Source organism: Blennius ocellaris, assembly GCF_963422515.1.
Source record: "Blennius ocellaris genome assembly, chromosome: 4".
Lineage (NCBI taxonomy): Eukaryota > Metazoa > Chordata > Actinopteri > Blenniiformes > Blenniidae > Blennius > Blennius ocellaris.
In genome coordinates this window covers 28,926,957-28,954,653 of record NC_137653.1, presented here as the reverse complement: position 1 = coordinate 28,954,653, position 27,697 = coordinate 28,926,957, and the positions used below count along the sequence as shown (strand labels likewise).

At 43.3% G+C, this 27,697-nt stretch overlaps 1 protein-coding gene across 1 annotated transcript in view; it reads right to left on the bottom strand.

The window, feature by feature from the left end:
• fhit (fragile histidine triad diadenosine triphosphatase) overlaps nucleotides 1-27,697 on the bottom strand; it is a gene marked incomplete at its 3' end in the record, with an annotated part of 462,951 nt that overhangs the window by 330,780 nt on the left and 104,474 nt on the right. Inside the window, exon 3 of the mRNA XM_080494450.1 lies at nucleotides 19,287-19,411. Coding sequence (XP_080350576.1) covers nucleotides 19,287-19,392 — 106 coding nt within the window. The 5' untranslated portion in view covers nucleotides 19,393-19,411. The remainder of the gene's footprint in view (nucleotides 1-19,286; nucleotides 19,412-27,697) is intronic.

Sequence of the window (27,697 nt, the reverse complement as noted above, 5' to 3'; positions counted from 1 at the left end):
GTGACCAGTCCAGTACGATCTTTTACCCTTTTACATTCGATCAGACTTTTATTGATCTTATTAATAAGCTAATTGTCAATTTCAGCAACTGTTTTGACAGCTTCAGCTTTGAAAAGCAGCTCATCATTTTCAATCAGATTCAATTCTCATCACAGACATTAGGTAATTCTCACAGGACGTCTCACACACAACTTTAAAAGGCTAAATGCTGGGCCTCTCCTGGTGCTGATGGTTGATCTCCAAGCAGATGTGTCCCTGAAAGAGCAGTTTTAAGAAGTGATGCTCCCAATTCCTGACGCCAAATAGTCTGACACTCAAGTCTGAGAAAAGTAACTCTGTATATTGCACACAACTGCCAGGCAGCTTTCTCCGCAGTGAACAGAATCAAAATTAAATGTGGTTCCAGAGTCACCGATGAGCTCCTCCACCTCTCAGAGGCCCTGAAGGGAGTCTTTCTTCATATTTTTAGATATATGGTCTCTAAAATGTATTTTAATGTTCTGAATTTAACATTCCCAGTATTCCCATTTTATTTAATTTCTGCCATTTTATTTAGACATTGATTCATTTGATTTGACAATCAGCTGTTGATTAGATGCAGATGTTGATAGAACTCCGAGGCTTCTTAAATATGTATCCGTCCATCCATCTTCTATACCTCTTATCCTGTTCAGGGTTGCCAATCCCAGCGAGGGATTGGGCAGGGTCCACCTGGACAGGTTTCCAGTCCATCACAGGACAAACACACAGAGACAAACAACCACACACAGTCACAATGACTGTAGGAGGAAACCAAAGTATACCTAAACTTATTTCACACGCAGGCCACATCTACACAAGCCAAAACTAACGTTTTTCTCACCGTGGGGCTCCAAAAAAATTCTGTCCCCATCTCACTATGAACATGGCTCAACACGAGGCTTCAAGGCATGTCATACACATGGCAGGCCTTTAGGGGCGCTATGAATCACCAAACACACCAAAAACGCAGAAGAAGACATGGAGCACATAGAATTTTAGAAGTAGATTCTTGCTCATAAACCTCGTGCTGCTAGTGTCAGTAGCTTCTGCAGCTCCTCTCCAGGGAGGAGGAGGGGGGGGGGGGGGCGATTACGTCATCTTTTTTCCACAGATGATCATCTTTGCCAAATCCGCCTGGGTTTCAGAATTTCCTCAAGTGGGACCCGTGTTCAATAAAATCCGTTTTCGCGCTTCGTGTGGACGGCCCCTAAGTGGTTACACACTCTCATCTTCCAGACCATTGCCTCAAGAAGAGTTGCCAAACTGGACTTCTGAACTTTTTAGTTGAATAAACCTGCTTTACTGGGATTGATGAAACTGAAGAGATGTTGAGAGAGAAATGCATTCCTGTAGGTTTTTGATGGGAGGGGCTGGTTGGCACTGCTGGGCTTAGACTTTACAAGGAAGGAAGAGACATGAAAATATGTAGATATCATGGCGGGCCATGAGGTGGCACCATTGTTTGTTTTTGTAATGAAAAGTTTGTGGCATATGGTGCAGTGTTTTAGGAGCCTAAACACTAGTTTGCTGAAAATAATGATGTCATCACACTACCTCTCAACCCGATAACCCCGTGACCCCCGCAATGTCACTTAACAACAACAACAATGGCGGACTTCCTGCCCCAGGTCGAGCTACAGAAGCTATTGGTGCTGTTTGGTTTAATAAGGCCAGGTAGATTTATAGATTTCTCCAGTTTTTACATGCTCCGTTTCTTCTTTTTTTTTTTTTGGTGTATTTCTTAGCAGCATTGCTGCACCACCTATAGGCCAGACATATGTACTACAACAATTTTAATAGTTTTCATGGTGTCGTGTGGACGCAGATGTTTCTTGTGTGGATGGGAAACTTCGTAAGAACGACAAGGAATAAAAAGATTGTTTTGGCTCGTGTGGACGGAAAATGGACTGCGAGTCATGCCACTATGTTGTAACAGCGCTCTGCAGCCACCAGCTGTGTGTGTGGGGATAATTGCAAGCATGAGAGAAAAGTTCCACCTTGGGAGCCGGTTTAAAAAAGGGAAGGTTGCAGGGACTCTGAGCACCGCTGTCGTATGAAGACACCCCACCAAATGCAACCGAGATTTTTTTGGTTCCACTGGTTTGAGTTGGCGTGTAAACAGGGCCCCAATCGGGTAGAAAGGACTGATTTGTCCATCTGGGGTGAATCCTGATGAGCTGATGACCCTGCTACCAGAAACTCTGCATGTCTATTATCCAGTCCCTAACACTTTGAGGTGACATGAATTGATTTCAGTTCATATTAATGGACTTCAATCCAATTACAAGTATGATTTACTTGTTTCCTTTTGTTTATAGTTAATATTCAGAGGAAGAGGCCAAATACCAACAATAACCTTATTGAAATACCAGTCTGATGAATCTCAACAATATGTTTCCACTCAAACACAAATGAATCCCTACATATATGATGAAAGCAGGAAAACACAAACAATGAATCTGATCCTGAAGCTAGCATGTCAACAATTAGAAGAGAAAACCAATAAACCCGGGGCCGTTTCATTAACGCCCTGCTCTCCGTCCCTTCCACGTATACATTAACATGCTGTCAACAAACACCCGCAAACTAATTCAGGTGGCCTGTTGATGAGATTTCAGATATTTATTCATTTATTGGTTCAATCTTTTTTTCTCAAAGATGCAAAAAAAAAAGGAAAAAGGAAATTTAGATTTCTATGCAAATGAAACAAGCAAGAGCGGTTAATCTGGAGTGAATCTCATTAAAACAGCACACTGCACATAAAGACTGTGTCACATGTGAGACCATGAACAGGAATATCAATTAGAAAACAAAGCAGACTGAAGTCTCACTGTGGTGAGTTTTAATTAGAAAGTTTGCAAGTGGACTTGTGGATTAAGTGTGGGATCTAAAGAGCATTGACATTTTATATAGTCTGTGTTTCAGTGTCTATCTTAGCGTCATTAGTCAAATTATAGCATGTAGCAAGGTAGCAATGCTGAAGCTATGCTAACAGTTTGCAATGCCACCAGGAATAGTCCACATGAAAGAAAAGTTTATTTTCATTTGCTGTGATTACATGGACCAAAAGTAATCAGATTAAATGCCGACCTGATTAAATTTGCATCATATCAAGACTTCAATCCGATTATATTTCAACCATCCAAACGGAATCCTGATCAGCTCGTCGGGGGCGGTGTAAATAGTTCTTGCAAATGGCACATCGGGTTGCTTCCTGCAGTCAGAGCTTCACGAGGACATCTGTGACGTCAATTCACCTGATGTGAACACACACGGCGGAGTTTTGGGAAAGACGGTGGGGGTAGTAGCGGAGTAATCTGTGCCACATCAGGGAAAGAAGTGACCCATTCTCGTTTCTTCCTGATTCGATTCTGAAACAAGAGAATGTTACCTTGATGTTCCAGGTTTAAACTCAAATAAAATAGAAGCACCTGAAATGTAATTACTTCCAGTTAATTTAATTGTTGACACTGGCGGGCTGCCGGGTAAAGATGTGGGATGTGGGCTGCAATATGCTGATGATTCCATTCAGTGTTCATATTCACGGGACAATTTGACCCGAGAATCTGAAAGAATTCAGTCAGATTGATAAAAAAGTGACTATGAAAGCAGTTACTGTTGTTAGTCTTCAGATTACTGTTTAATCCTGACATGAACACAAGTTATTACATTCCTGTTGCGTCCAACTGGGTGATACGTTCAGGCTGTGATTTGTTCAGGTGGCAGCATCGAACCGCCAGCCACTCCTGGTTTCATCGCTTTCAGTGGTTGAACTGCTGCTAATAAGCGTGCAGTTCGGCCTCTGAAGGAAGGTGCGGCGCTCGTCAGTTTTTTACCAGGCAAATATGATTAACCGACACAAAGGCGTGAATGGAAGGGCAGAGAAAGAAGTCTACCTGGTCCAGAGTTAATCTGAGCTCAGAGGAGCCGAGCGAGGCGAACGAGGCGAGCGCGGCGCGGCGCGGCGCTCCACAAGCCGAGCACAAAGCCAGGAACTCATTATCATTCCGGAAAGAGAATAAGCACATTATTCAAACAAATCAGGAATGGAAATCATGCAAATTAATTCACGGGTTTCTTTTTTTTTCAGCTCAGGCTGGTTGAAAACAATGATTAATAGAAAAACCAGAAGTTGACTTTTTTCTTGTTTTCATTGTACCACGAGGCAAAAAGAGAGTTTACAAAGAACCATGATCTCCTGCTGCTACTCTTCCTCTTCTTCCTCTTTCTCATCCCACCCCTCTTCCTTCTCTTCCTCTCCTCCTTTTTCTTCTATTCTTCATCCTGTTCCTCCGCCTCCTCTAGTTCTATGTCCCTCCTCGTGTCCCTCCTCTTGGAACCGGTCACACCCCCTCCTGTACCTCTGCCTCCTCTTCCTTCTCCCCCTCCTCCTCTTCGTCACCCTCCTCCTCCTGTTCTTCTTCCTCCTCTTGTCTTCCTGCTCCTGACATTGTTTTCCTCCCCATCCTCCTCTTCCTCATGCCGTCTTCTTCTTCTTCTTCATGCCTTCTTCTTCTTCTTCTTCTTCTTCTTCTTCTTCTTCTTCTTCTTCTTCTTCTTCTTCTTCTTCTTCTTCTTCTTCTTCTTCTTCTTCTTCTTCTTCTTCTTCTTCTTCTTCTTCTTCTTCTTCTTCTTCTTCTTCTTCTTCTTCTTCTTCTTCTTCTTCTTCTTCTTCTTCTTCTTCTTCTTCTTCACGTGTGGACGTGTGTTTGGGAGGGAGCGAAGAGGGCGAATTGATTAAGTGAAAAAAACGTGTTTGTTGTGTGTTTTTCTTCTTTTTTCCAACTGTGTGTTTTGTATGATCATTTTTCTGGTTTGTTAGTGTAGTTTAAACTTAGTTTATTGTTGTCTTGTGTGGTTTTTTCCGTGTCCCGTGGACCGGATGGCGTCCTCCGGGGCGTCTCCCGTGTCTCTGAGACATGGAGTGCGGTTGGTGTCGCAGCCCGGCTCCACGGTGGAGCAGGTGCTGCAGGTGGTTGGGGAGAAGGTGGGGTACGAGAACATCACCTACGCTTCTCGTATGAATAAAGCCGTGGTTGTCTTTCTGAAAGATGCAAAGTTTGTGGCCGATCTCATCGAGAGCGGACTTGTGATGAATGACGAGTTCATCCAAGTGTCCCCGCTGGCCGTACCGTCCACACGGATCACCGTGTCCGGAGTCCCGCCGTTCATCTCCAACGAGGCTCTGGAGCGGGAGCTGCGGAGATTTGGTAAGTTCGCGAGTGGTTTCCGTCCTGTGGGTCTGGGCTGCAAGGACCCGAAACTGAGACATGTCCAGTCTCTGCGGAGACAAGCGTTCATGTTTCTGGACTCTGAGACTCAGACACTGGACGTGTCTTTCCGGGTGAAGCATGAGGAAGGAGTTTATATGGTGTATGCGACCTCGGGGAGCTTTAAATGCTTCGAGTGTGGAGAGCTGGGGCATAAAATGATCGCGTGTCCGCGGCGGCAAAACGCTGCGGGACCCCGGACTGACGGCGGAGAGCCGAGCGCTGCAGCCGCGCCGGCGGCTGGTGCGGGCGGCGTTCCCGGCGGCGCCGGGGCGGCGGCCCGCTCCCCGTCTCCGGGTGGTTCCGGGGCGGCGGCGGCGGCACCGGGTGTTTCCGCGGTGGCGGCGGATCGGCCCGGGGGGGCCGCTCCGGCCGCCGCCGCGGCTCCGGGGGTCTCCGGGGCAGAGGGGCGGCCGGCCGGCCCCGCCCCCACAGGTGCGTGGGGTTCCCGGGGGGCTGCAGCCACTGACTCCAGTGTGACTGGAGCTCAGACGGTGCAGAAGGAGACAATGGCAGAGGGAGTGGAGGGGGACATTTCAAGTGTGGACGAGAACGAGCCGAAAGAAAAGGCAAAAAAAGCTGCGACTGGTGGACAGGTGACTGGTGGACAGGTGACTGGTGGACAGGTGACTGGTGGACAGGTGACTGGTGGACAGGCGACTGGTGGACAGGCGACTGGTGGACAGGCGACTGGTGGACAGGCGACTGGTGGGCAGGCGACTGGTGGGCAGGCGACTGGTGGGCAGGTGGCTGGTGGACAGGCGACTGGTGGGCAGGCGACTGCTGGGCAGGCGACTGCTGGGCAGGCGACTGGTGGGCAGGCGACTGGTGGGCAGGTGGCTGGTGGACAGGCGACTGGTGGGCAGGTGGCTGGTGGACAGGTGGGGACTGATGGGGAGCAGTGTATTGAGATGGAGGAGGAACTGCAGACCCTGAGTGGTCGGTCAGCAGAGCAGCAGGCTGGTCCGGAGGCTCCGGAGGTTCCGGGGGCTCCGGAGGTTCCAGGGGCTACTGGACTGGACTCTGAAGATGAGGTTGACTCCGACACTGCATCACTTGCAGGCAGTGTCTCATCACTTGCAGGCAGTGTCTCTCAGAGCTCGGACATCTACTCTTTGGAGGAGATCAATGTGTTTCTCAAGGACTCCTTTGGTCGGCAGGTTGACGTGGGGAGTTACTTTCCCAGTGCCGAGAAGTTTGTCCGGACGGTGAGCGCTCTTCAAAAGTCAGTCAGCACTGAGCTGCTGGATGAGAAGAAGCGCTATCGTCTGAGGAAGCATGTCACTGCGGTTAAAAATTCTTTAAAGAGCCGCAAAAGGGCAAAGAAGATGAAGTTTTCCAAATAATTTGTGTTATGATCATACTTCACGGGGTGTTTTCTTATCTGCTGGTTCTCTTGGTCTGTTCTGTGTTTTCTTCTCCTTCTCTGATGGCCTTGACAGTCGCCTCTCTCAATATAAACGGGGGTAGAACTGCACAGAAGAGGGGCTTATTGATGGAGACGATCAAACAGAAAAGGATAGACGTGGTCTTTTTGCAGGAGACTCACAGTGACGCTCTGATAGAACCGGACTGGGGGTTCTGGTGGCCGGGCCAGCAGGTTCTGAGTCACGGCTCCAATCTTAGTGCTGGAGTCGCCATCTGTTTCTCTCCTCATCTTAATGTAAAGATTTTATCACGGCTAGAAATAGAAAAAGGCAGACTTTTAATGGTCACAGCGACAATTGATGATTTCAGTTTTTGTTTTATTAATATGTACGCACCGAATGGTGGTGCAGAGCGGTTGTCGCTTTTTAAAAAAATGAAGGCAGTGGTGACAACCATCGGTCCAGGTGAGACTGTGGTGATGGGAGGAGACTGGAACTGTTGTCCAGTCGATGGTGTGGACAGGACAGGAGCAGAACCCCACCCCCAGTCCTCCCAGTTCCTCTCTCAGCTAGTGATGGAGGCTGACCTGGTGGATGTGTGGAGGGATAAACACCCCTCTGATGTACAATTCACTTGGGTCAAGGTGGTAGATAATCGAATCAGTGCAGCCAGACTAGATAGGTTTTATATGTCTGCCTCTTTTATCACTCGTGTTGTGAATTGCCGCATTGTCCCTGTTGGGTTTACAGACCACCACCTAGTTTTAGCAGAGCTTCTTTTATCTGCTAGAAGGACAACAGGCTCTTTTTGGCATTTTAATGTTAAACTTTTAAATGATTTCAATTTTTGTGAAAATTTTAGCTACTTTTGGAAGTACTGGGCAGGACAAAAAGAGGTTTTTTCTTCTCTCAGTCAGTGGTGGGAGGTGGGGAAGGGCCAGATTAGGAGTTTCTGCCAGCAATACACCTCCTTCTCCACAGTCAGGATTCGGAGGGCGGTTGAAGAGCTGGAGACCGAAATTAGTGGACTGCAGAACGGTTCTGATCCTGACACTGGCTTGCTGCTCTCTAAGCAGCACCAACTGAAGACTCTCCTTCAGGAGAGAGCTAAAGGAGCCTTGGTCCGTGCCAGGCTCAGCACCCTGAGGGACATGGATGCTCCGACATCCTTCTTCTTCGCTCTGGAGAGATCGGAGGCTCAGGGGAGGCAGATGGTGTGTCTCCGACTGCCTGATGGGCGGCTGACGTCGGACCCGGCAGAGATGAGGAGGCATGCTGTGAACTTTTACTCGGATCTGTTTGGGGCGGAGAACTGTGACGGGGATGCTGCTGCTGAGCTGCTGCAGGATCTGCCTCAGCTGAGTCCAGAGGACCGTCAGGTGCTGAGCTCAGGCCTCTCTTTGGAGGAACTGAGCGCTGCAGTGTCCCAGATGGCCTCTGGGAAGTCTCCGGGCCTCGATGGACTCCCCCCAGAGTTTTATAAACATTTCTGGAGCCTGCTGGGAGGGGACCTGCTGGACGTCTACAGAGACTCTTTTAATAACGGGACCCTTCCTGCTTCCTGCCGCCGTGCGGTGATCTCCCTGCTGCCTAAGAAGGGGGATGTGACCCTATTGAAAAACTGGAGGCCTGTCGCTCTGCTGTGCACGGATTATAAAATTTTATCAAAAGTTCTGTCAAATAAATTAAAGGATTTTATTGATTTATTAATTGGCCGTGAACAATCATACTGTGTCCCCGACAGGTCGATCCATGACAATTTGTTTTTATTGAGGGACATTTTTGACTGTTGTAAATTGTACCACTTGAACACGGCTATTATTTCAATTGATCAGGAGAAAGCATTTGATCGGGTCGATCACTCTTTTTTGTTTTCAACATTGCGGGCGTTTGGGGTGGGAGACACATTTCTGTCATGGATCAAGCTGTTATACAGCCAGGCGTCATGCGTCATTAAGGTGGGGGGAGGGCTAAGCTGTCCTGTACCTGTCCATAGAGGCATCCGACAGGGCTGCCCCATCTCAGGCCAGCTGTACAGCATGGCTGTTGAGCCACTGCTGTGCAGACTGAAAAATCGGCTGAGGGGTCTGTGTCTGCCGATGTCTGCTGCCGAGTCCAAGGTGGTTGTGTCGGCTTACGCAGACGACATAAACGTGTTTGTAGCAGGTCGTGAGGATGTACTTGCTTTGCAGGACAGCTTAGCCCTGTATGAGAAAGCCTCTTCAGCCAGAGTGAACTGGGGGAAGAGTGAGGCGTGTTTGGTGGGACGCTGGAGTCCTCAGGACACTCCTGACCTCCCTGGTAATCTTAAGTGGGGGACCTCAGGCATAAAGGCCTTGGGTCTGTGGCTGGGGAACGAGGACAGGGAGGGGAAAAACTGGGAGGGAGTGCTGGATCTGGTGCAGGCCAGGTTGTCTAAATGGAAATGGGTGCTGCCACAGTTGTCCTACCGGGGAAGAACTCTCATCGCCAACAATCTGGTCGCCTCGTCTCTGTGGCACAAAGTAAAAGTTCTGGTCCCTCCGCCGGGCCTCCTGGAAAGACTGCAGCAACTTCTGGTAGACTTTTTTTGGACTGGCCGACACTGGCTGCGAGCGTCGGTCCTGTATCTCCCTGTGGCAGAGGGGGGGCAGGGCCTCATCGACACCGTCTCCAGAACTGCGGCCTTCAGGCTGCAGGCTCTACAGAGGCTCCTCTATGGCTCGGCGGTCTGGACACCACTGGCACGGCTGGTACTGAGGAAGGCTGGGGGACTTTGGTCTGGACAAACAACTCTTTCTGTCTAACCCAGCTGAGTGTGATCTTTCCGGACTGACTCCATTCTACAAATCCATGATGGAGGCATGGAGGACTCTGACAATCTCCCGTTCAGACACCAAGCCGGGGCCGTGGGTCTTTGAGGAGCCTCTGCTCCACAACTGTCTGATCCCCACCACGGCCTTCTCTTCAGCCACTTTGAGAGGTCAGCTCATCAAGGCGGGGATCGTAAAAGTGGGCCATCTGGCTCGGACATCCACGCAGCAGCTGACGGTGATGCTGGGGGTTCGGTCCAGCAGAGTGGTCCAGTGCCTGGTGGAAGAGGTGTGGCGGTCTTTTCCTGCTCCTCTTCGTTCCTTCGCACAAGACAAGAACCGTGTTGGACAGTGGAGTAGCGGAGAGAACTACGTTTTCCCCTCCCTGAGGGTTCGTCCTGCTGTGGGGGAATGGGAGGAAGAGGAGGGCAACCTGCTGACCACTACAACTCCCAGACTGGGCCTCTTCCAGTCCTGCCCGGGGAAGGAGCTGTACGGCAGCTGTGTGAAGGTACTGCATCTGCAGTCGCTGGCTGGAGTGAAGGAGTCGAGGTGGACTGGGTTGTTTGGTGGAGGTTCTTCCCCTAGGGGGAGCTGGCGGGTCCTGTACAAACCCCCCGTGGAAAAGCGGATGGGTGACCTCCAGTGGAGGGTGATACATGGAGCGTTGGCTACGAACAGATACCTGGCCTGCCTGGATCCAAGCACTGGGGAGAACTGTTCTTTTTGTTCACAGTCTGAAACTGTGGAACATCTGGTGGTGTCCTGTCCCAGGTTGTCAAATCTATACACCCTTCTACGAAGGCTGGTGGAGGCTCTGGGAGAGGTTTTCTCTGTCCCCTTTTTGTGTTTGGTCCGAGGTACGTGAAGCAGAAAAAGGCAACGCTGGTTTTATTGAATTTTATCTTTGCATGTGCGAAACTTTCCATGTGGCGAAGCAGGAAGAACCAAGTCTCAGGTGTTGGTTTTACTGATCCACTGCATGTTTTTAAGGGTCTGGTCACTGCTCGCCTGAGGGTGGAACACAGTTTTTATAAACTCACGAAAAACTTGCCTGGTTTTATTTCTGTGTGGGGAATCAGGCAGGTCCTGTGCTCCCTTGGTGAGGAGGACTGTCTGATCGTGACTTTTTAAATCTTCCATGTGATTTTGTGTTTGATTTTATAGCCCAACACAGTGTGTGACCTGTTTGTGGTTCCACGCTGTGTGATTGTTTTTCAAACCTTTGGTCTCCTCTGCGAGGATGATGAACATAGACTTCATTGATTTTTGTGGTTATTAAATAAAGGTTTTTTCAACTCAACTCTTCTTCTTCTTCTTCTTCTTCTTCTTCTTCTTCTTCTTCTTCTTCTTCTTCTTTCTTCTTCTTCTTCTTCTTCTTCTTCTTCTTCTTCTTCTTCTTCTTCTTCTTCTTCTTCTTCTTCTTCTTCTTCTTCTTCTTCTTCTTCTTCTTCTTCTTCTTCTTCTTTCTCTTCTTCTTCTTCTTCTTCTTCTTCTTCTTCTTCTTCTCTTCTTCTTCTTCTTCTTCTTCTTCTTCTTCTTCTTCTTCTTCTTCTTCTTCTTCTTCTTCTTCTTCTTCTTCTTCTTCTTCTTCTTCTTCTTCTTCTTCTTTCTTCTTCTTCTTCTTCTTCTTCTTCTCTTCCTCTTCCTCTTCCTCTTCCTCTTCCTCTTCCTCTTCCTCTTCCTCTTCCTCTTCACAAAGTTGGTACCTATTTAAAAGTAAACTTGGCCTCTGTGTTCTGTTGTATGAATGAAAACATGACAATCAGCTCAACCAACACAAAGCAAACAATGCGGCCGTCAGCGAGCCTCGGTGACCTTCAGCAGCCGTCCCGATTGTCTCGCAGCTCCGTGTGCGTTCGTGTGTATAGTAAACAGCTGCTTATGTGGCCTTTATATCAAGGGCAGGTTCGCTTTAGCAAAGACGGCCTCTGTTTCCCAGGCAACGACGAGAGGTTTTAGGAAGTGCTCCGCTGAGCCGCAAATGTTCGAGTCAAGTCTAAGAGAAGCGGCCAGATATCGACTGTGAGAGACGCAGACAGATCAGACTGCCGGCTCAATATTAGGCTGTTTGTTTTTTTGTGGGTGAAGATGGAGGCAGCAGGGTTTATGCGAATGTTCCGGAGGTAATTAAAGCCCCGCCACTGAAGATGTCACGCTTGCATTAACCCCGTGAACCCTCGCTCAGTGTTTACAAGTCTCTTCTGCTTAAGACAGACTCACCCAGAAGCACGGAATAAAGATATGCACATTTCTGACAGTCCTGTTTAAATCCTACACTTTGTCCAACCCAAAGCCTGCAAAGTGAGGTCCAAACTAAAAGGCCAGAGTCCACCCTCTTCCCTGATGATTACGATCAGATCACCTTTCTTCTGGGTTTGTCTGTAACTCCTCTGAGCATGGAGCTAAGAGTCAGCACATCAACACATATATGTTGTCATTGGCAACCCTTTGAAAAGAAACTGTTTAACATTCAAGAAGAACAATCAATAAAGTATTAAAAATCTCCTACGTGGGCGAGTGGATGAAAAGAGGACATGAAGTAAAACCGTGAATGTTTGACCTGAAGATTCATCTCTGCTCTTGTGTTAATAAATGGAATTGATACCGTTCACATAACAGAGACTAGAACGTGTCAATGGGACTAAAAGAACAGCACTAATCTGCTTGGTGACTCCTCCACCAAAGTCAATCAGAGATATCCTCAAGGTTCTGTGTGAGAACTCTTGTAAGAAATATGATTAGGAACACTGCGTAACTTCGATTACAAACACATGAATCTATCTCTGAAACCACCTGTTACTGATCAACTTGTCTAAATAGAAGCTTGTCCTGAAAACATACAAGCCTGGTTGAGCTGTAACTTTCTGCTTCTGAAATCCCATAAAACAGAAGGTATTATATATTTTGTCCAAAACATCTGAGAGAGAAATGCTCCAAAGATAGAGCAACACTGGCTGGTATTACTTTGACCTTCAATAGCGCTGTGAGGAACCTGGGATTTACTTTTTTACCAGGGCTGATCCTTCAGCTCTCACGTTAAACAAGTCTGCAGGTCGGCCTTTATTCACCTGCTTAGTCCTATAATCAGGACTATGTTGACTCAGGCTCCTCTTACGCGACAACGTTTCAGAAAACTTTAGCATTCACGCAGAAACGTTCTGAAAAAGATCTGGTTTGAAAAAGTAACGACTGCAGGGAATCCATGGAGCACGTGTAAATGCACACCCCAATAGAAGACTGATTTTTATGGTTGTCGTGTAATTGGGGAGTCAGAATTAATGATGAAAGATTGATCGATGAAAAATTGATCTATGCATTTGACTGACAGGAACTTACATTACTTACTTTTATCTTGAGGTTGCCATTAGACAATCTAAAAAAAGGAACATTGTTAAGAAATTGTCAAATGTCCTGAGTAAAAACAGCTCATTTAGGTAAAATATCTAAAATGGCTATCCTTGCTAAAATTGGACAAAATAACAAAAAATACATGGAAAAAACAGGAACATGGGGGAAAAAAAAAAAAAAAAAAAAAATTTAATTAAATGAAATATATATAATATATATATATATATATATATATATATATATATATATATATATATATATATATATATATATATATATATATATATATATATATAAATAAACTATGAACGGTCATGAATCCAAGACCACTTTTTAATATGTAACATTTTTTTTTTTTGTCACATGAAGTTTCTTTCTGTAATTTAAGATAATCATCATGTGTTGAAGCTCCCCAAAAATGTATTTGCCGGAAAATCGCGAAAACGGCTCTTCTGTTGGAAAAGGTGGCAGACGGCTGCCATAGGCCATCACTTCAAGAACCATTTGACCTGATCCAATGACGATGCACATGTCTGCCATTAGTAAAACCCTTTGTTTGGGGCATTCAGGACACCACATATGTCCAGGGTTCGCATCACATGGTCCGAGAAGCAAAGCTCAGACTGGTGGACCGAGCCCCTGCTCTCACTGTCATCATCACTCATCATCACTCATCATCACTCATCATCACTCATCATCACGTATGGCTGCTAAACAAGGTTACTTCATCGGTATGTTCCAGCTAAAAAAACCCACAGAGCCAAACAAACCTGAGAAGAAAGGTGAGCTGAAGGACTTTGGAAGTGGCAGGGTTGTTAGCCTGCAAACTGCTGAGCCGCTGGTATTCTCATGTACTACTTTGAGAAGAGTTTAAATGAAAGGAAATATCCAGTGAGCAGCAGTTCTGTCTAAAGAGGTCTTTTTGACGCCGGAGGTCAGAGGTTAGGGGAGAACGGTCAGACGGCTTCGAGATACTTCGAGATCAAATGAGCTCAAAAATACAAAATCACATCCGTTGGTTTTACTGTTGCACCTCTTGGAATCGTCTCCGCTTATCAAACTGAACAATTTAATCAGATTCCAGACGAAAGTTTCTCTACCTGGTTATATTTGTCATTTGCTTTGATTCTGTTTGAAAGCTCCAATGTGTAAAAGGCTTATCACAGAGAAAACATAACAGAAGAGGAGTGATTGGAATAAAATGGCAGAACTAAAGATTTGAAGCTAAAGCTTGTTTTGTTGATAGGATCGCTCACACAGCCGTTCCACTGACACCTCGGCACTCCGGTGGGATTTATTTCGTTTCACAGATTTATTCCTGCAGCGAGCACGACACCTTTCAGCAGACATTGGTCTCATCGTCTCTCAAATAGTCAGCAGTCAAATATAACTTGCCGTCGGAGTGTGTACAGAGGCGAGGTTGAACAAACGTGCTTTAACCTAAAGCAAAAGCCACAGTTTACACTTCCCATTGAAAGTGTTGAACTTCAGTTATTGTGATTCAGACCAACAGAAACACCAGAGACAATCGTACAAAGTCAATCTAAAGTAGGGCAGCAACTAATGATTATTTGAATAATCGATTGATCGGCCGATTATTTTTTCAATGATTCAATGCATCGGGTTAAAAAAAAGAACGCATTTCAAATTGTAGGACCAGTTGATATTGAACGAACCAAACATCGAATATGTTATGATCATTTAAAAGCACATAACTGAACCAATACAAAGATGTATACAATATATCTACATATAAACACATGTATATAAGATGGATGCAAGACAATTATTAAATAAGATTTAATGCACTTCAGGGACCACATACAGTCCAGTTTCCTCCTGGGTGACCAGACTGGTAAAATATTGCTATAATAACCTTTAAATTTACACTTCAAAGTTTGTCTTTGTTGCAGTTACAGTGTATGGAATGGAATTTTCTATATTCTTGCACGATCAAACAGCAGTATGGAGCGGTATGGAGCAGTAAGGTAAAGCGTAATCAGAGCCAATCTGGTGCGTTACCTCCAGAAAGTAGGTTAAGAAGTAGGCGGGGCTTAGAGCTCCACAGATATATGACATTACAACGGTAATCTCAGCCGGGGTGGCAGACCTTATGAATCCTCTGTTGTTGTTTACATCCTCCGCTTTGCACTAGTTGCAAAGCGGAGGATTTGCACTAGTTGTTCTATCTCCCCGCATCTGAGTGTGCTACGGCGGCTAACCGGTTGGTGGCTAGCTACCAGGCGATATCTTCCCGCATCAGAGCTCGCTCCGACAGCTATCCGGTTAGCTCGAGTGCCGCGCCACAGCTTTGACGTTACCAAGAGAACGAACGCCTGCCTGAGTGATGCATAAATTGCGTGACACAACAAATCAATAATTCAATTTGTTGCCAACAGTTTTAATAATCAAATTTAATCGATTAGTTGTTGCCGCCCTAATCTAAATCCTGCTTTTCAGGACCGGAAGCAAAGTAATAGAATAGAATAGAATAGAGAATAGAATAGAATAGAATAGAATAGAATAGAAGAGAAGAGAAGAGAAGAGAAGAGAAGAGAAGAGAAGAGAAGAGAAGAGAAGAGAAGAGAAGAGAAGAGAAGAGAAGAGAAGAGAAGAGAAGAGAAGAAAAGAAAAGAAGACTACAGCAGCCACATCACAGAGACCTCACCATGATATAATTCAATGAGCTGAGGTTTTCACCATCTTTGGAGGTTAAACCAGTCTATTCCCATTGTAACCCATATTTATTATTTCCATTTTTTCAATCCCGATACCTGCTGTAAAATATTTTTGTATATATTCAAATATTTTGCACACTTACTTCTACATTCATACTTCACTCATATTGTGTTATACTAGACTGATTACCTTTATCTGTATAGAGTATATTATATATTTTGCATCATATCATATTTTTCATTTCATTTTATTTATTCTTTTTTCAAGGTAATGCAACCTAAAATAAAGCAACAATCCAACAAAAAACAAACAAACAATACATTCCATGAAAAGAAGAACAGGAGTTGGATGAAGAAAAAAATCTTATAAACTCCAACCCCATTCTTGAAGAAAAACGTACAAACTAGATGGCCTAACCGATGTAAAAAACAGCAACAACAAAAAAACAACAATTACATATACACATACATACACATACACATATACACACATATACATACATTTACATGTTTTTTTAAATATACTTTTGTTTCATATACTGTAAGCATACCCGTATGCACCCATACACACACACCCATACGCATGCATAGGTACACGCCACACAACCAGACAGTCCCGCCACCGCCCCCATCACCACCGCCGCACCACCACATCACCACCGTCATCATCCTCATTATTGTCGTAAATTTTAACGTTTTTCACATTCGTCTCTGTACAAGTTAAGTGTCCTCTGTTTATACTTATATTTAAATTGAAGAATATTTGAACAACATTTTAGATCATTTTCTAGAGAGTTCCACTGTATCACACCAGATACTGAAACACACATTTGTTTAAGGGTTTTTCCTGCGAAAGGTTGTTTAAAGTCATTATTTCTTCTGCTTGTCTCACTGTTTACTGTAAAAAGCGCTTGCAGTCCATGCGGTAACAGGCAGTGTTTTGCCTTGTGAACAACTAATAAAGTTTGTAAAGAAACCAAGTCCTTCAATTTGAGTAGTCCTGACCTCAGAAACAGTTCTGTAGTATGTTCCCTTGGAGCAACTCCATTAATTATTCTTATCATATATCATGATATCATATCATATCATATCAAATCATATCATATCATATCATATCATATCATATCATATCATATAATTTAAAGTGTTTTACAGATAGGTCAGTCATTCCCACAGGATTTCAGTCAACGATAATTGACAATAAACCCAAAATCAGACAAACTAGACGGTTTTGCCCATATTTGATAATCCCACAATCAGAATGATCTTATGCCAAAAGGCTCTGAAAAGGCACTGATGTTCAACTTTGCCCCTTTGAGTACCCTCCATGTAGAAACATCTTTTTTTTTTTAAGAAAAAAACAAACAAAACATCAAACAACTTTGGTATATGAGAAAGAAACTGTCATAAATATCTCACTGCAGACAAACTCAGCATACCTTTTACTGGGTAAAGCCGCAAGCATTCAGAGGGAATTCTGGCTTTTTTTATGCCAACATCTTCTTTGGCATGCATTTGTGGGATGAGCAGCAGTTCTGAGTTTGTGTTTTTCTTCCATTTACAACAACAAGCCAAAGCTTCTCTGTCCAGACTCCAAAGACCTTTTCTTTTTCTAAACCCACCTACAAAAAAAAAAAAAAAAAAAAAATCCATCTGGACTTCCACATTGACAACAATGAAGAAAATTCAAGCGCATACTTCGAAAGGCCATGTACGAATTCACCGTCTACAAATGTTAGGCATTCTGCTTGCACTTTGCAGTGCAGTTCAAACCTCTAACAAGCACGCCGTTAACACATAACTTTACAGGTACATTAACTTCAGTTTAGATTCATCGCAGCAGCAGGACTTTCTATTTGCAGAGAGCGCACATTAAATCAGCGCTCACCTGCTGTGGATAAAAGTGTTTCTTTCCGTCAAGGTATAACAGAGTAGCTGAATGCTGGTTATTAGCTGCAAAGTGCTGACAGGCAACAGCAACATGAAGCTGGAGTCACCCTGACATAGCTGCTCCGTGAGCTGCTAATGACAGGATGAAGACGTCGTCCTTAGTTACCACAGTCCTTTCTCATGCTGTCCTCTCAGGTCAAAATTAAGGAAGGATGAGGCAACATGATGCCGTCCAGTCAATACCACCTCAGTTTTCATGTGTTCACACTTTAATATCCTGGTAGCAGCGTTGTTGCTATGTTTTATGGTAGTTTTGTAGACGAGAAAAAAGAAAAAAACACAGGGCTGCCGTCCAACATAAGGAAGAACTGAGACTTGATAATGGGCGGAGCAGAATAAGGTCAATAGTCATGCCCATTTCCGAGCACAAATTCTGTGTGATTCTGTGCGCAGAAAACTTCAATATATGCGAGGTTGCAAAAGTTTAGCAGCTTGAACGTCTGAGTGAAAAACACAAAATGTTAAAAGATGCAAAACTTGCCGTTTAATTCAAATTAATCAACACTAAACTAAAGAATAACAACTTTGTTGTCGATGTTTCCTAATTTCAATTTGATGCGATATCTCCTTGTACCACTTGACGGTGTCCAAAAAATTGAAGCCAACTGGTGGATTGGTCAATAGAGAAGATGTTAAATGTTATCTGACCGAGCATGAAGTGTGAGATCTTTCCTCTAACACACATGGGCTCACACACTAAAAATCATTAGTGAAAAATGACATGTTTTTGCAGTCATGATGTATCGATCTGTTTGACGGAGCGAGTGTAATGTGAGCAGCAAAATAGTCTGGTGCAGGTTAAATTGACCTACTGCTTATCTCCCCTTTTCATGGTAACGGTTGATCAGCTCTAATTATGGTTATCCTTGTGGAAGCCATCCTGTTTGTGCCTCATGACATCTCAAAATGTTCATTGGTTATACTAATGCTAAGCTAGCACAGTTTGTTGTACTGGATTATCAGCAGCTTTAATAGAGGGAATGCTGAAGACTTTATTAGAAAATCCTCAATTCTCCTAAGTGGAGCTGATAACGAAGAGTCACACGAACACTTGAACAATCACAAGATGAGCTAACTGAGCTACATTAGCTACCTGAGCTACCAAAGCTAACTGAGCTATAAGGTAGCATGCCATATGACTGTACAGAAACAGACATGGTGGACTTGTTTCTTGTGAACTGAATGTCCATCACAAACTGAACTTTAATGGAAAAGGTCAAATAAAGCTAAAAGAGCAGACGTCATATTGATAAGAACGATGAAACAAGAGCAATTTTTCAACAATTAAATATCATCTCATTAAACAACATGAGTCATTAAAAAGTTAAGTGAAGCTTATATAATTTAACCGTCAAACTTTAAGAAATCAGAAAAATAAAACCTGACATCAAACTATATGATAAAACTATAGCTGAGTTTTTTTTTCATCATACTGAGCATTTAAAGGTAAATCATAGAACATTGTTCATCTGAAATTATGTCAAAAAAATTCAAAACGATGCAGAGAAATCCTCCAAAGTTAGTGCCATCAAGCTAGCCTTGTAAAACCACATTTTCCCACAAGGTTGTGCGCTGAGTAACAACCCCATTTGTTGTGCTAAGTCTAAATAAAAGCAGAAGCAGAATTTTTGGGGTTGTTTCAATTTCAAATCTTGTCAGTCATCTCAGACACTCTTAAATGAGAACTCATCGATGTAATGTCACTTTGGGATGTGACGAATGTTACTTTTGTCTTTTGTGTAAAGTTGAACAAAAACTGGTTCAAGCAGAGCACGTGTGCATCAAATTGTCTGCACATCCTCCAAAAGAATGTAATTTAGAGCTCCGCCTCTCACCTGGGCATTACGTAAAAGATACGGCCGGGCACCACGGGCTTCCTGTTGACGAGGGCAAATGACAACTCCGTCTGCAGGAACACGGCCGAGGCTTTGATCAGATGCTGTCCAAAGCGCAACGTCGCCATGTTTCATCCACTCTCAGGCCTGGAACGACAAAAAGAAACAAAATGTGGTCAAGAAGGTCTGAGCAAGTATCGACGACGGACCTCCTGCAGCCTGACGGAGAACACTGGCAGCTTCTGATCATTTCAATGAGCTGAGCAAAGATGAAACACACATCATTACAGCCGTCACCCCGTTTGTCTTTAAATGTCTTCATTGCACTTTTTTTTCCTCACGTTTAAGATTTTTTGCATTCTTAAGTCTTTTTTTTTTTTTTTTTAGAAATAAATTATTCTCAGTGTGATTTTCAGCAGAGTCCAAAATAGTCATTTTCCTGAATTTCCTGAAAAGCAAATATATGTTGCTTTGGAGGAGAAATCAATGCTTGGTGAGATATAAATTCAAACTTGCACAAGTGACAAACTAACTTTGTCTTTTACACACAAACGATACAGCTAATTAATATTCTGTAAGATACAGATGTTCCGCCTTTTTGAATCCACGATCGGAACTGATTTATGCAGTTAAACCATAAAAATAGCTTGAAGATCTGCTGTATATGAGCCAACAGATTTCTGACGTAAGGAATGTTACATCTATCAGTGATGGCAATTTGTTGAAAATTTGTCATGTCGTTTTGACGTAATCCTTAAAAGCCTATGAAATGAATTCTGGATCCAGAATCCGGAATCACCTCCAAAATGTTATGGACTCTTCTATTGCACAATATCTATCCCTGGGGAAAATTTCAACAAAATCTGTACGGTTGTTTTGATGTAAATTTGCTAACTTTCATACAGACAGAGAAATTTATGCTGATGATTGTAGGACTTCCTTGGCGGACATGATAAATACTTGGTTCGTCTTGATTGATATTTAGTGTTTTTTGTAAACATTGTGTATTGTTGGACAGAACATAATAACGTAAAACCTTTTTTTTTTTTTTATATAAAAGTTCGCAAGACGCAAACACGACGCCACCATGTGGCACATCAGTATAGTGACACTATAGTCTTATACAAATATCTTTTAACGTCGCCCTACAGTGTGAATACATGTGTGTCCCTGTCTTTCCCCCAATGCATGCTGGGATGTTCATGCTGACACACACTACGAGCTCAGAAAGAAAAACTGCTTTCAAAGAAGAAATACCTGAGGGACATAATCACTAGATGTGGTTGATTGTTTGTTATGCTGTGGTTTTTATTAACTCGAGTAGTTAGAAGGGGAAACATGAATGTTTAGTCCACCCAGATGGGCAAAGACGTCGTGCGACAGCGGCTGCACGAGTGGCTCAGACTTTATTCAAACAAAAACAAGCATTTTCTCCTGCAGTCGTCTACATTCTAAACTTGAATTCTACTAAAACATGACCACAAACAATCCGTCTCATGAACTACTTCAGGACATAACGACAAGCAGCTCTCAGACGTTCAATCGAGATGATGAAGGAAGCTGTTATGTTTTAGGAATCATAGGAGAAGACATTCATGTTCATGACTCCCTTCTCATGAGACTTCAAGGTGGGAGCAGAGAGGAATCTTACTGGACTGAAAGAAAGATGGTGTCCAAAAATTAACCACAAAAAGAGTGTTTATTCCTCTGTGGTTCTTTTATATGGACATAATATGGACTGCTGACACACATTACAACCTATCTCAACGTTTTATGGTTTAACAAGAAACTGAAAGAGAAAAACTCCAATATATTTTGAATCAATGATTTTCTGTGCTTTATGTTTGATGTTGTTCGATGGTCCAGAGACGTTACCATGAAGACAAAGCCCCACTGACAAAACCTGTGGATGATACGGAAAAAAACCACCAATTACGATTTTCGTTATCCAGCACCACAGAATGGACCTCATAAGGAGGAGCAACAATGGAACTGTCTGCTGATTGGTCAGTGATGACCGTCACTGACGACTTGCCCTCAATATTTAAATATGTAATCGCCGGTAAACCCTCCCGCTGTTGTTTACGCACGTTGCTTTGTGCTCAATAGTTGTTTTGTTAACTCGGTTTATTGAAACATCGGCGCTCCACAACACCGCGGTCTTCTTCTTCTTTTTTTTTTTATTAAAAGAAAGACATTTTTAAATACATTACAGTTATTACAATTTGCTTTTATAAAGAAAATAGAAAAGCCCAACATATCCACATGAACAAGCAGGTGTGTTTGCGACTGTGGAAAGGAAAAACTCCCCCAACAGGGAGAAACTTTGTAGAAACCAGAGTCAGAGGTGGCAGAATTCTGCTGACCGGTTGGGGTGAGAGGATAGAGGAGAGGAGAGGAGAGGAGAGGAGAGGAGAGGAGAGGAGAGGAGAGGAGAGGAGAGGAGAGGAGAGGAGAGGAGAGGAGAGGAGAGGAGAGGAGAGACAGAGAAAGACTTAGTGGGGAGATACATACAATACCCTTGTTAGTGCTACATACATTTTGTTTTTCTTTTTAATAATACAATAATCACAGTGATCTAAATATTTTCCAACTGCCATGAGATTAAACCAGCCTGAGCAACAACAGAGCAAAAACCTAAATAATCACAACAATTAGAACAAAAGCAAAAACAAAAGGACATAAAACAAACAAACAAAAAACAAACAAACAAACAAAATAAAATAAAATAAAAACAAAAACAAAACAAAAACAGGCAGAAGAAAAAACAACAACAACAACAAAAGCAAACAACAAATTTAATTTGATAATTAACAGAACAATCTCGTCAATGAGGAGTGGAAGTGTGTGTGTGTGTGTGTGTGTGTGTGTGTGTGTGTGTGTGTGTGTGTGTGTGTGTGTGTGTGTGTGTGTGTGTGTGTGTGTGTGTGTGTGTGTGTGTGTGTGTGTGTGTGTGTGTGTGTGTGTGTGTGTGTGTGTGTGTGTGTGTGAACACCGCGGTCTTCTGACAAGGTGCAGACGCTCCTCTCAATAACAAGAGGAGATTCAGCAGGAGCTGGACGATGCTGTTCACAATGAGAAAGTCTGAGTTGTGTCATAGAGAATGGAAGCTCAAGGTTAATGTCTGCTGCTTCCACATTCTTTGTCTGACACATAAACTCGTCGTTCACAAAGCCACCCATATTCTAACCGCACTGTTGGTGGTGGGACCACACCACAGAGTAGGGTCTGGGTGCGCTTGGCCGTCTTGTACCCTCCCACCCCACCGTGGCACGTAGTGCGTGGTGGACCGTGGCTTTATAGGCACCAAGAAGAGTAGAAGAGTAGGAGATTTTCTGAGCTGGACTTGAACACAACACTGCACATCATTACGAGAGCATAATGATGTGAGCCGCCGCCGGTTCAGTCAACAAAGCAAGCATGGCTGAGAGAAAGCGCTCGAAAGTACGGCTCCACTTTTCAAAATGAGATGCAGATTACGCTCGCTGCAATGTTTGTGAGGCGAAGTGTTTCCAGACGGGAAAGGAATAGGAGGACGTGGAGCTGGGTTTTAATTTGTACATTATCAAGAACAAAACACTGTAGTTGTAGCAAAGGGTTTTCATGTTGAAGAAACAACTGCGATGTTCCAACAGTTGGATGTTATTTTGATATTTTTTGTTAAAGTTTACATTATGAGAAATATATATGTAAAATTGAAAAATAATGACAATGTATCATTTAACAAATCAACATTTAATACCACATAAACACACACACCAAGGTACTGGAGCTTGGTACCTGTACAGATTCTCAGGTAGTGGGTATCTTTACTGTACAGGTTCAAATGTAAAAGGTACGCATCCCTACACAAAAGCCCCCACAACTGAATCAGCCTCAGTAGTACTCCAAAAGTCACAACACCGATAGAAAACCAACAAGCTGTGCTCACTCTGAACATGTTGGGTTTGGCGAAAAGAGAATCGGATGTGATTTCCTTAATAACTCCATTCAGAGGCTGAAAGGTGGATTCAGTCGACACAGGGACAAACTCCTTCTGAAGTCTGAAAGCAACAAAAGCACTGAAATCACAGGATGGAGCACACATGGAAGCCTCCTACTTGTTGCAAGCACATTTTCATGGGTTTGCACCATGTCTTAGAAACACACTCACAAAACAATCCCATGTGTGACCATTCTTTCAAATCCATTCTGAGCATTGGAAAGTTATTAATAACAAGGAACAGCACCATATTCTGTGCAGTTCAAATGAAACTCAATGCTTTCTTCATACACAAATACATGTATTTCCTCTTTCAGCTTCTAGGTGGAAATTACTGACTGGAAGCTAAGCTATTTGGCTAATATTCAAGTGATGGGTTGAATTGCAAAAGCTTCAACGAGGAGAAATTAAAAGTGCATCTACATATTTTCCACCTTTAAAAGAGAAGCGATGAGTTCTTGTTCGCTCATTATTCTTCTGTAAACCTTCTCTGCTGGTGATTGGTCACTACTCGGACAGGGTGGTACCAGGTGAAAGTATTGTTGGGGATTACTTCTGTGACAGATGCTACCACAACCCATTGCATTACATCCAATATGAGCAAGAGGGTTCACCCTCTTTTGACTTCCTGCAATGGCAACATCTCTGCAATTCCATTGGTTTTTATTAGGGATGAGCCAGATAGTCGTTTAAGACGAAAACATAAACAGTCTTACAGACCACTTACACACATACACACATATAGCTGAACACACAAAGTAGCACATAAAATAAATATATTATAAATGTTACAAATCAAGCTTCATATACTGTATATAGTATATAGTTTTTATATCTAAAACATTGAATCTCAATTCTGAGGCTCTTCTCTTCTCGCTTTCAAATAAACAATAAATAAAGCAACTTCTGATCAATCCATATCAATTTCAGACTTAAAATAATGTACCGGTTTAAGCCCCACCCAGTTTCAATTGAAAAACGCCTACTTCTGGTTTAGGTCCCACTCACTCCGAGTACGGATACAGATACAGACCATTTAGATGGTTGAACAGGTACAGGTAGTGGGGTAGTCTCTCATCCCTAGTTTTTATTCTCCATCAGCTAATGGAATCCAACCAAGGCTCTCTTCTCTTCCTCTCATCATTCTGTCTCTATTTCTGTACCTGAAGTGCTCAGAGAGACTGAGAGGTGGAACCAGGGAGGAGCCAGCGAGCGCTGGGTGGTTTGGACTTGGTCCCAGAAGACTCATCGGCTCTCGTTCTCACCAGCTGTCTCTCCCAAAGTTAACATTCCAAATGCATTCTGACAATTCCACAATTAAGAACTAAAATGCTGCAATTAGTCCACTGCGTGTAGAGATCACCCAATTAGTGTTTACTTTGCAAGGTTTTAATGCAGCCTCGCCACTGAGCCAAATCTTTTACAGCAACACAAACAACAGAACGGGTCATCAGGTCAGCTCATCGCGAGCTGAAGCTCAGTTTCTCACTACAACACTTCTTCATAGAAATGTAATGTGTACCGCTCTCCAAGGTCAGGCTGTACAATGAAATCTCATCATCACTAGCAAATACTTACAGTCTCCAAGTTGCAAAGCAATCAAAGCGATGCCCCAAAAATGTTGATGCCGAGCTCTGACTGGACACTGTCTATAGTGCACTCATTGAATAAGAGGACATTTCAAGTTCAAGACTTAATTATATACTTTTTTAAGTTATTAATTGATTTATTTATTAGGTCTTTTTTGATATTTCAAGCTTGAAAATGTCTCATTTCGAGAAAAGGTTAAAGAATTAGTTCGTAACTGCACCGAATGATATAATGTCTCAAATTCAAAAGAGGCTCGTCAGGATTTACTCCATAGATGTGGTGCATGCATTAAAAATACAAACTGCATATGATCAATCATGGATGTTAGTAGCAGAAGTCTTCTTGCATCATTACGGTTTCAAATTCTGTAAATCCTGCATCAGCAACACGTTTAATATAGTTTCTTGTTCCTGTATTCTGTGACTGATGATCACGAATAAGAAATGCAGAAGTTACCAAATATAGATAACATAGCCACTCCGCTGATAAATAGTTCACTGCAGTTTGACACTGCACTTGAAATCCAATTCAAATGTGGCTATGTTTTGTATAATCTGAGCAATTTAGTCATATAATGCTCACATAGGACTAACACGGTATCTGTTTGCATTTGTAATTTTGTTTTTAATTCATTCCAGCATTTTAGTTCTATTTTATACTCACTGCTGCACTGACTAGATGGCACTTTAAATTCCTTAGTAAATATAAAACAATAAAGATTCTATTCTATTGTATTGTATTGTATTCTATTCCATTCCATTCTATTCTTGGCAGACACATCAGCAATCAGTTCTCTTTTAAATTCTTCCACATACTGAGTGCTACAGCCACTTTGTTTGCTTTCAAAGACCGATTCTTTGATCAGTCCGTTTCTTCTTCTGTTTTAGGAAGTGAGTTAATAAATCCTATGAGAGAGACAGAAACAGTTTGCTGTAAGTTTGACGACTGAGAAAATGACCCAATAGTATAATCACAGGCTGGCTGCCGGCTTATTTTTCAAAGCAGACCAGGACAAATTCTCTCTGGCTGACAGATAACAGAGGCAAAATAACATGATGAAAAAGTGAAACTACCACATCATGGTTGGCTGCCTCTGTCAACTGCTGACGTTAAATTCTGTTTGGACTGTGACAGTTTGAAAAAAATTAAAAAGAAGATATTTGAATGTAGTGGAGATGAAGTCAACGGGGAGAAATGTGAGGTGAAAATGACCTTTGAGCAACAAAACGTAACATGGTGACACTTGAGAATTGATCGGATGAATGAAAAAATTGGAAACATGAGGCAGCAAAAATAATACACTGCACATAAAGATGATAAAACAAGAAATAATTCATCTGTTCTAATTCATCAGGAGGCTGAAACCAGCATCAGAGTCAAGAAGCTCACTGATACGATCATCATTAGTATGAAGGACAGCGCACAGCCAGTTGATGTGTTGCCCACCAGTAGGCGCTACATGAACAATCGACGCTGAGACCCACTGTCGCCAAGTATGAACACGTCAAACAGAAGGAACTGGTGAAGAGCCGCAGCAGAGAGCCGCGAGGAATGTCCTTCAGCAATAATGACCTGTGGCCTCATCTATAAAATATTGCCTAGGATTCCTACTAAAAATGTACGTGTGGCCATCAACTGAAAATGGCGTGCGCTAAACAAATATTCGGATCTGTGAAACTGTGAGTATGCACACCTGCATGCATGTTCCTTTTATGGATCACAGTCCACCTGGAAGGTTGCACAGTTCAAATCCTGCTCTCAACACACCCACTTTCTACCATAAATGGTCAATGCAAAACACCTGCCATGGATCCTCCGGTGTCTGATCTGAAGGTGGAGGACAGAGGAGAGTGACATCATGGTGCCAGAGCACGCCGAGCACACTGCTGTACAACAAAACAGCTCCCACCGTTGTGACAGTCAGAGTGTCGGAGAGGGAAGGAGACCTTTTGGTGGAGGCCACAGCAGAGACTGTAAAAGTACAGTTCCATGTGGTTATTAAATGTATTTAAATTAAATATTGGAACAGGGACGTTGAAAAGTCCCTTCATCAAGTCTCTTCATTTGAAGATGGAAGTCTGACATATGAGCACCGTGCTGCTGAATCAGTAGTGATGTCTCACTAAAGAAACAGGTACAAACATTCTCCCTCAAAGTACTTTTTTTTTTTTAGATCACAAACTCCGCGAGGGAAGTGACGTCTTTCAAGCATAAACAACTTGTATAGATGAGGCCTTAGCTCCTCAAAGAGGTCCGAGAGCATCACCGATGTGTGCTTCAGGTCAGGAAGAAGCTCAGCGCTGAGGGATCCCGAGCCGCCATCATGGTGGACAGACTGTACATTAACGTCCAGCTGTTCCAGGGCCCTGCTGTCACCCCCTGGCTCTACTGACTGAGCCCGCACACACACACACACACACACACACACACACACACACACACACACACACACACTCTGCTGGACTCAGTTTGCTCAGGCTCAGGTAAATATTCCAACAGCAACAACAGGAAGCATCATGAGTAATAAGTAGCTGAAGCTAATTAAGACCATGTCATTAATATACTCAGTGTTTGTGGTGCTGTTTGTTCTACACTCCTGGTAATAATTACCTTGGACTTGTCCAGTGAGCTCTGCAGAAAGAGAAAGAAAAACAAAAGTCCACACAACACTGTCATTTTCACCTCTGTTTCTTCTTGATTTACTTTAGTGACATATTATAACTCATTGTTATAATACATCTCTACTGTTCTGTCTCTACCACATGTAACTCTTCCTGAAAACCACTCCACATGACCAGCCAACTCTCAAGATGTCACACACATGTGAGCAGAGACACACAGCCCCATGCTTAAATAGCCCG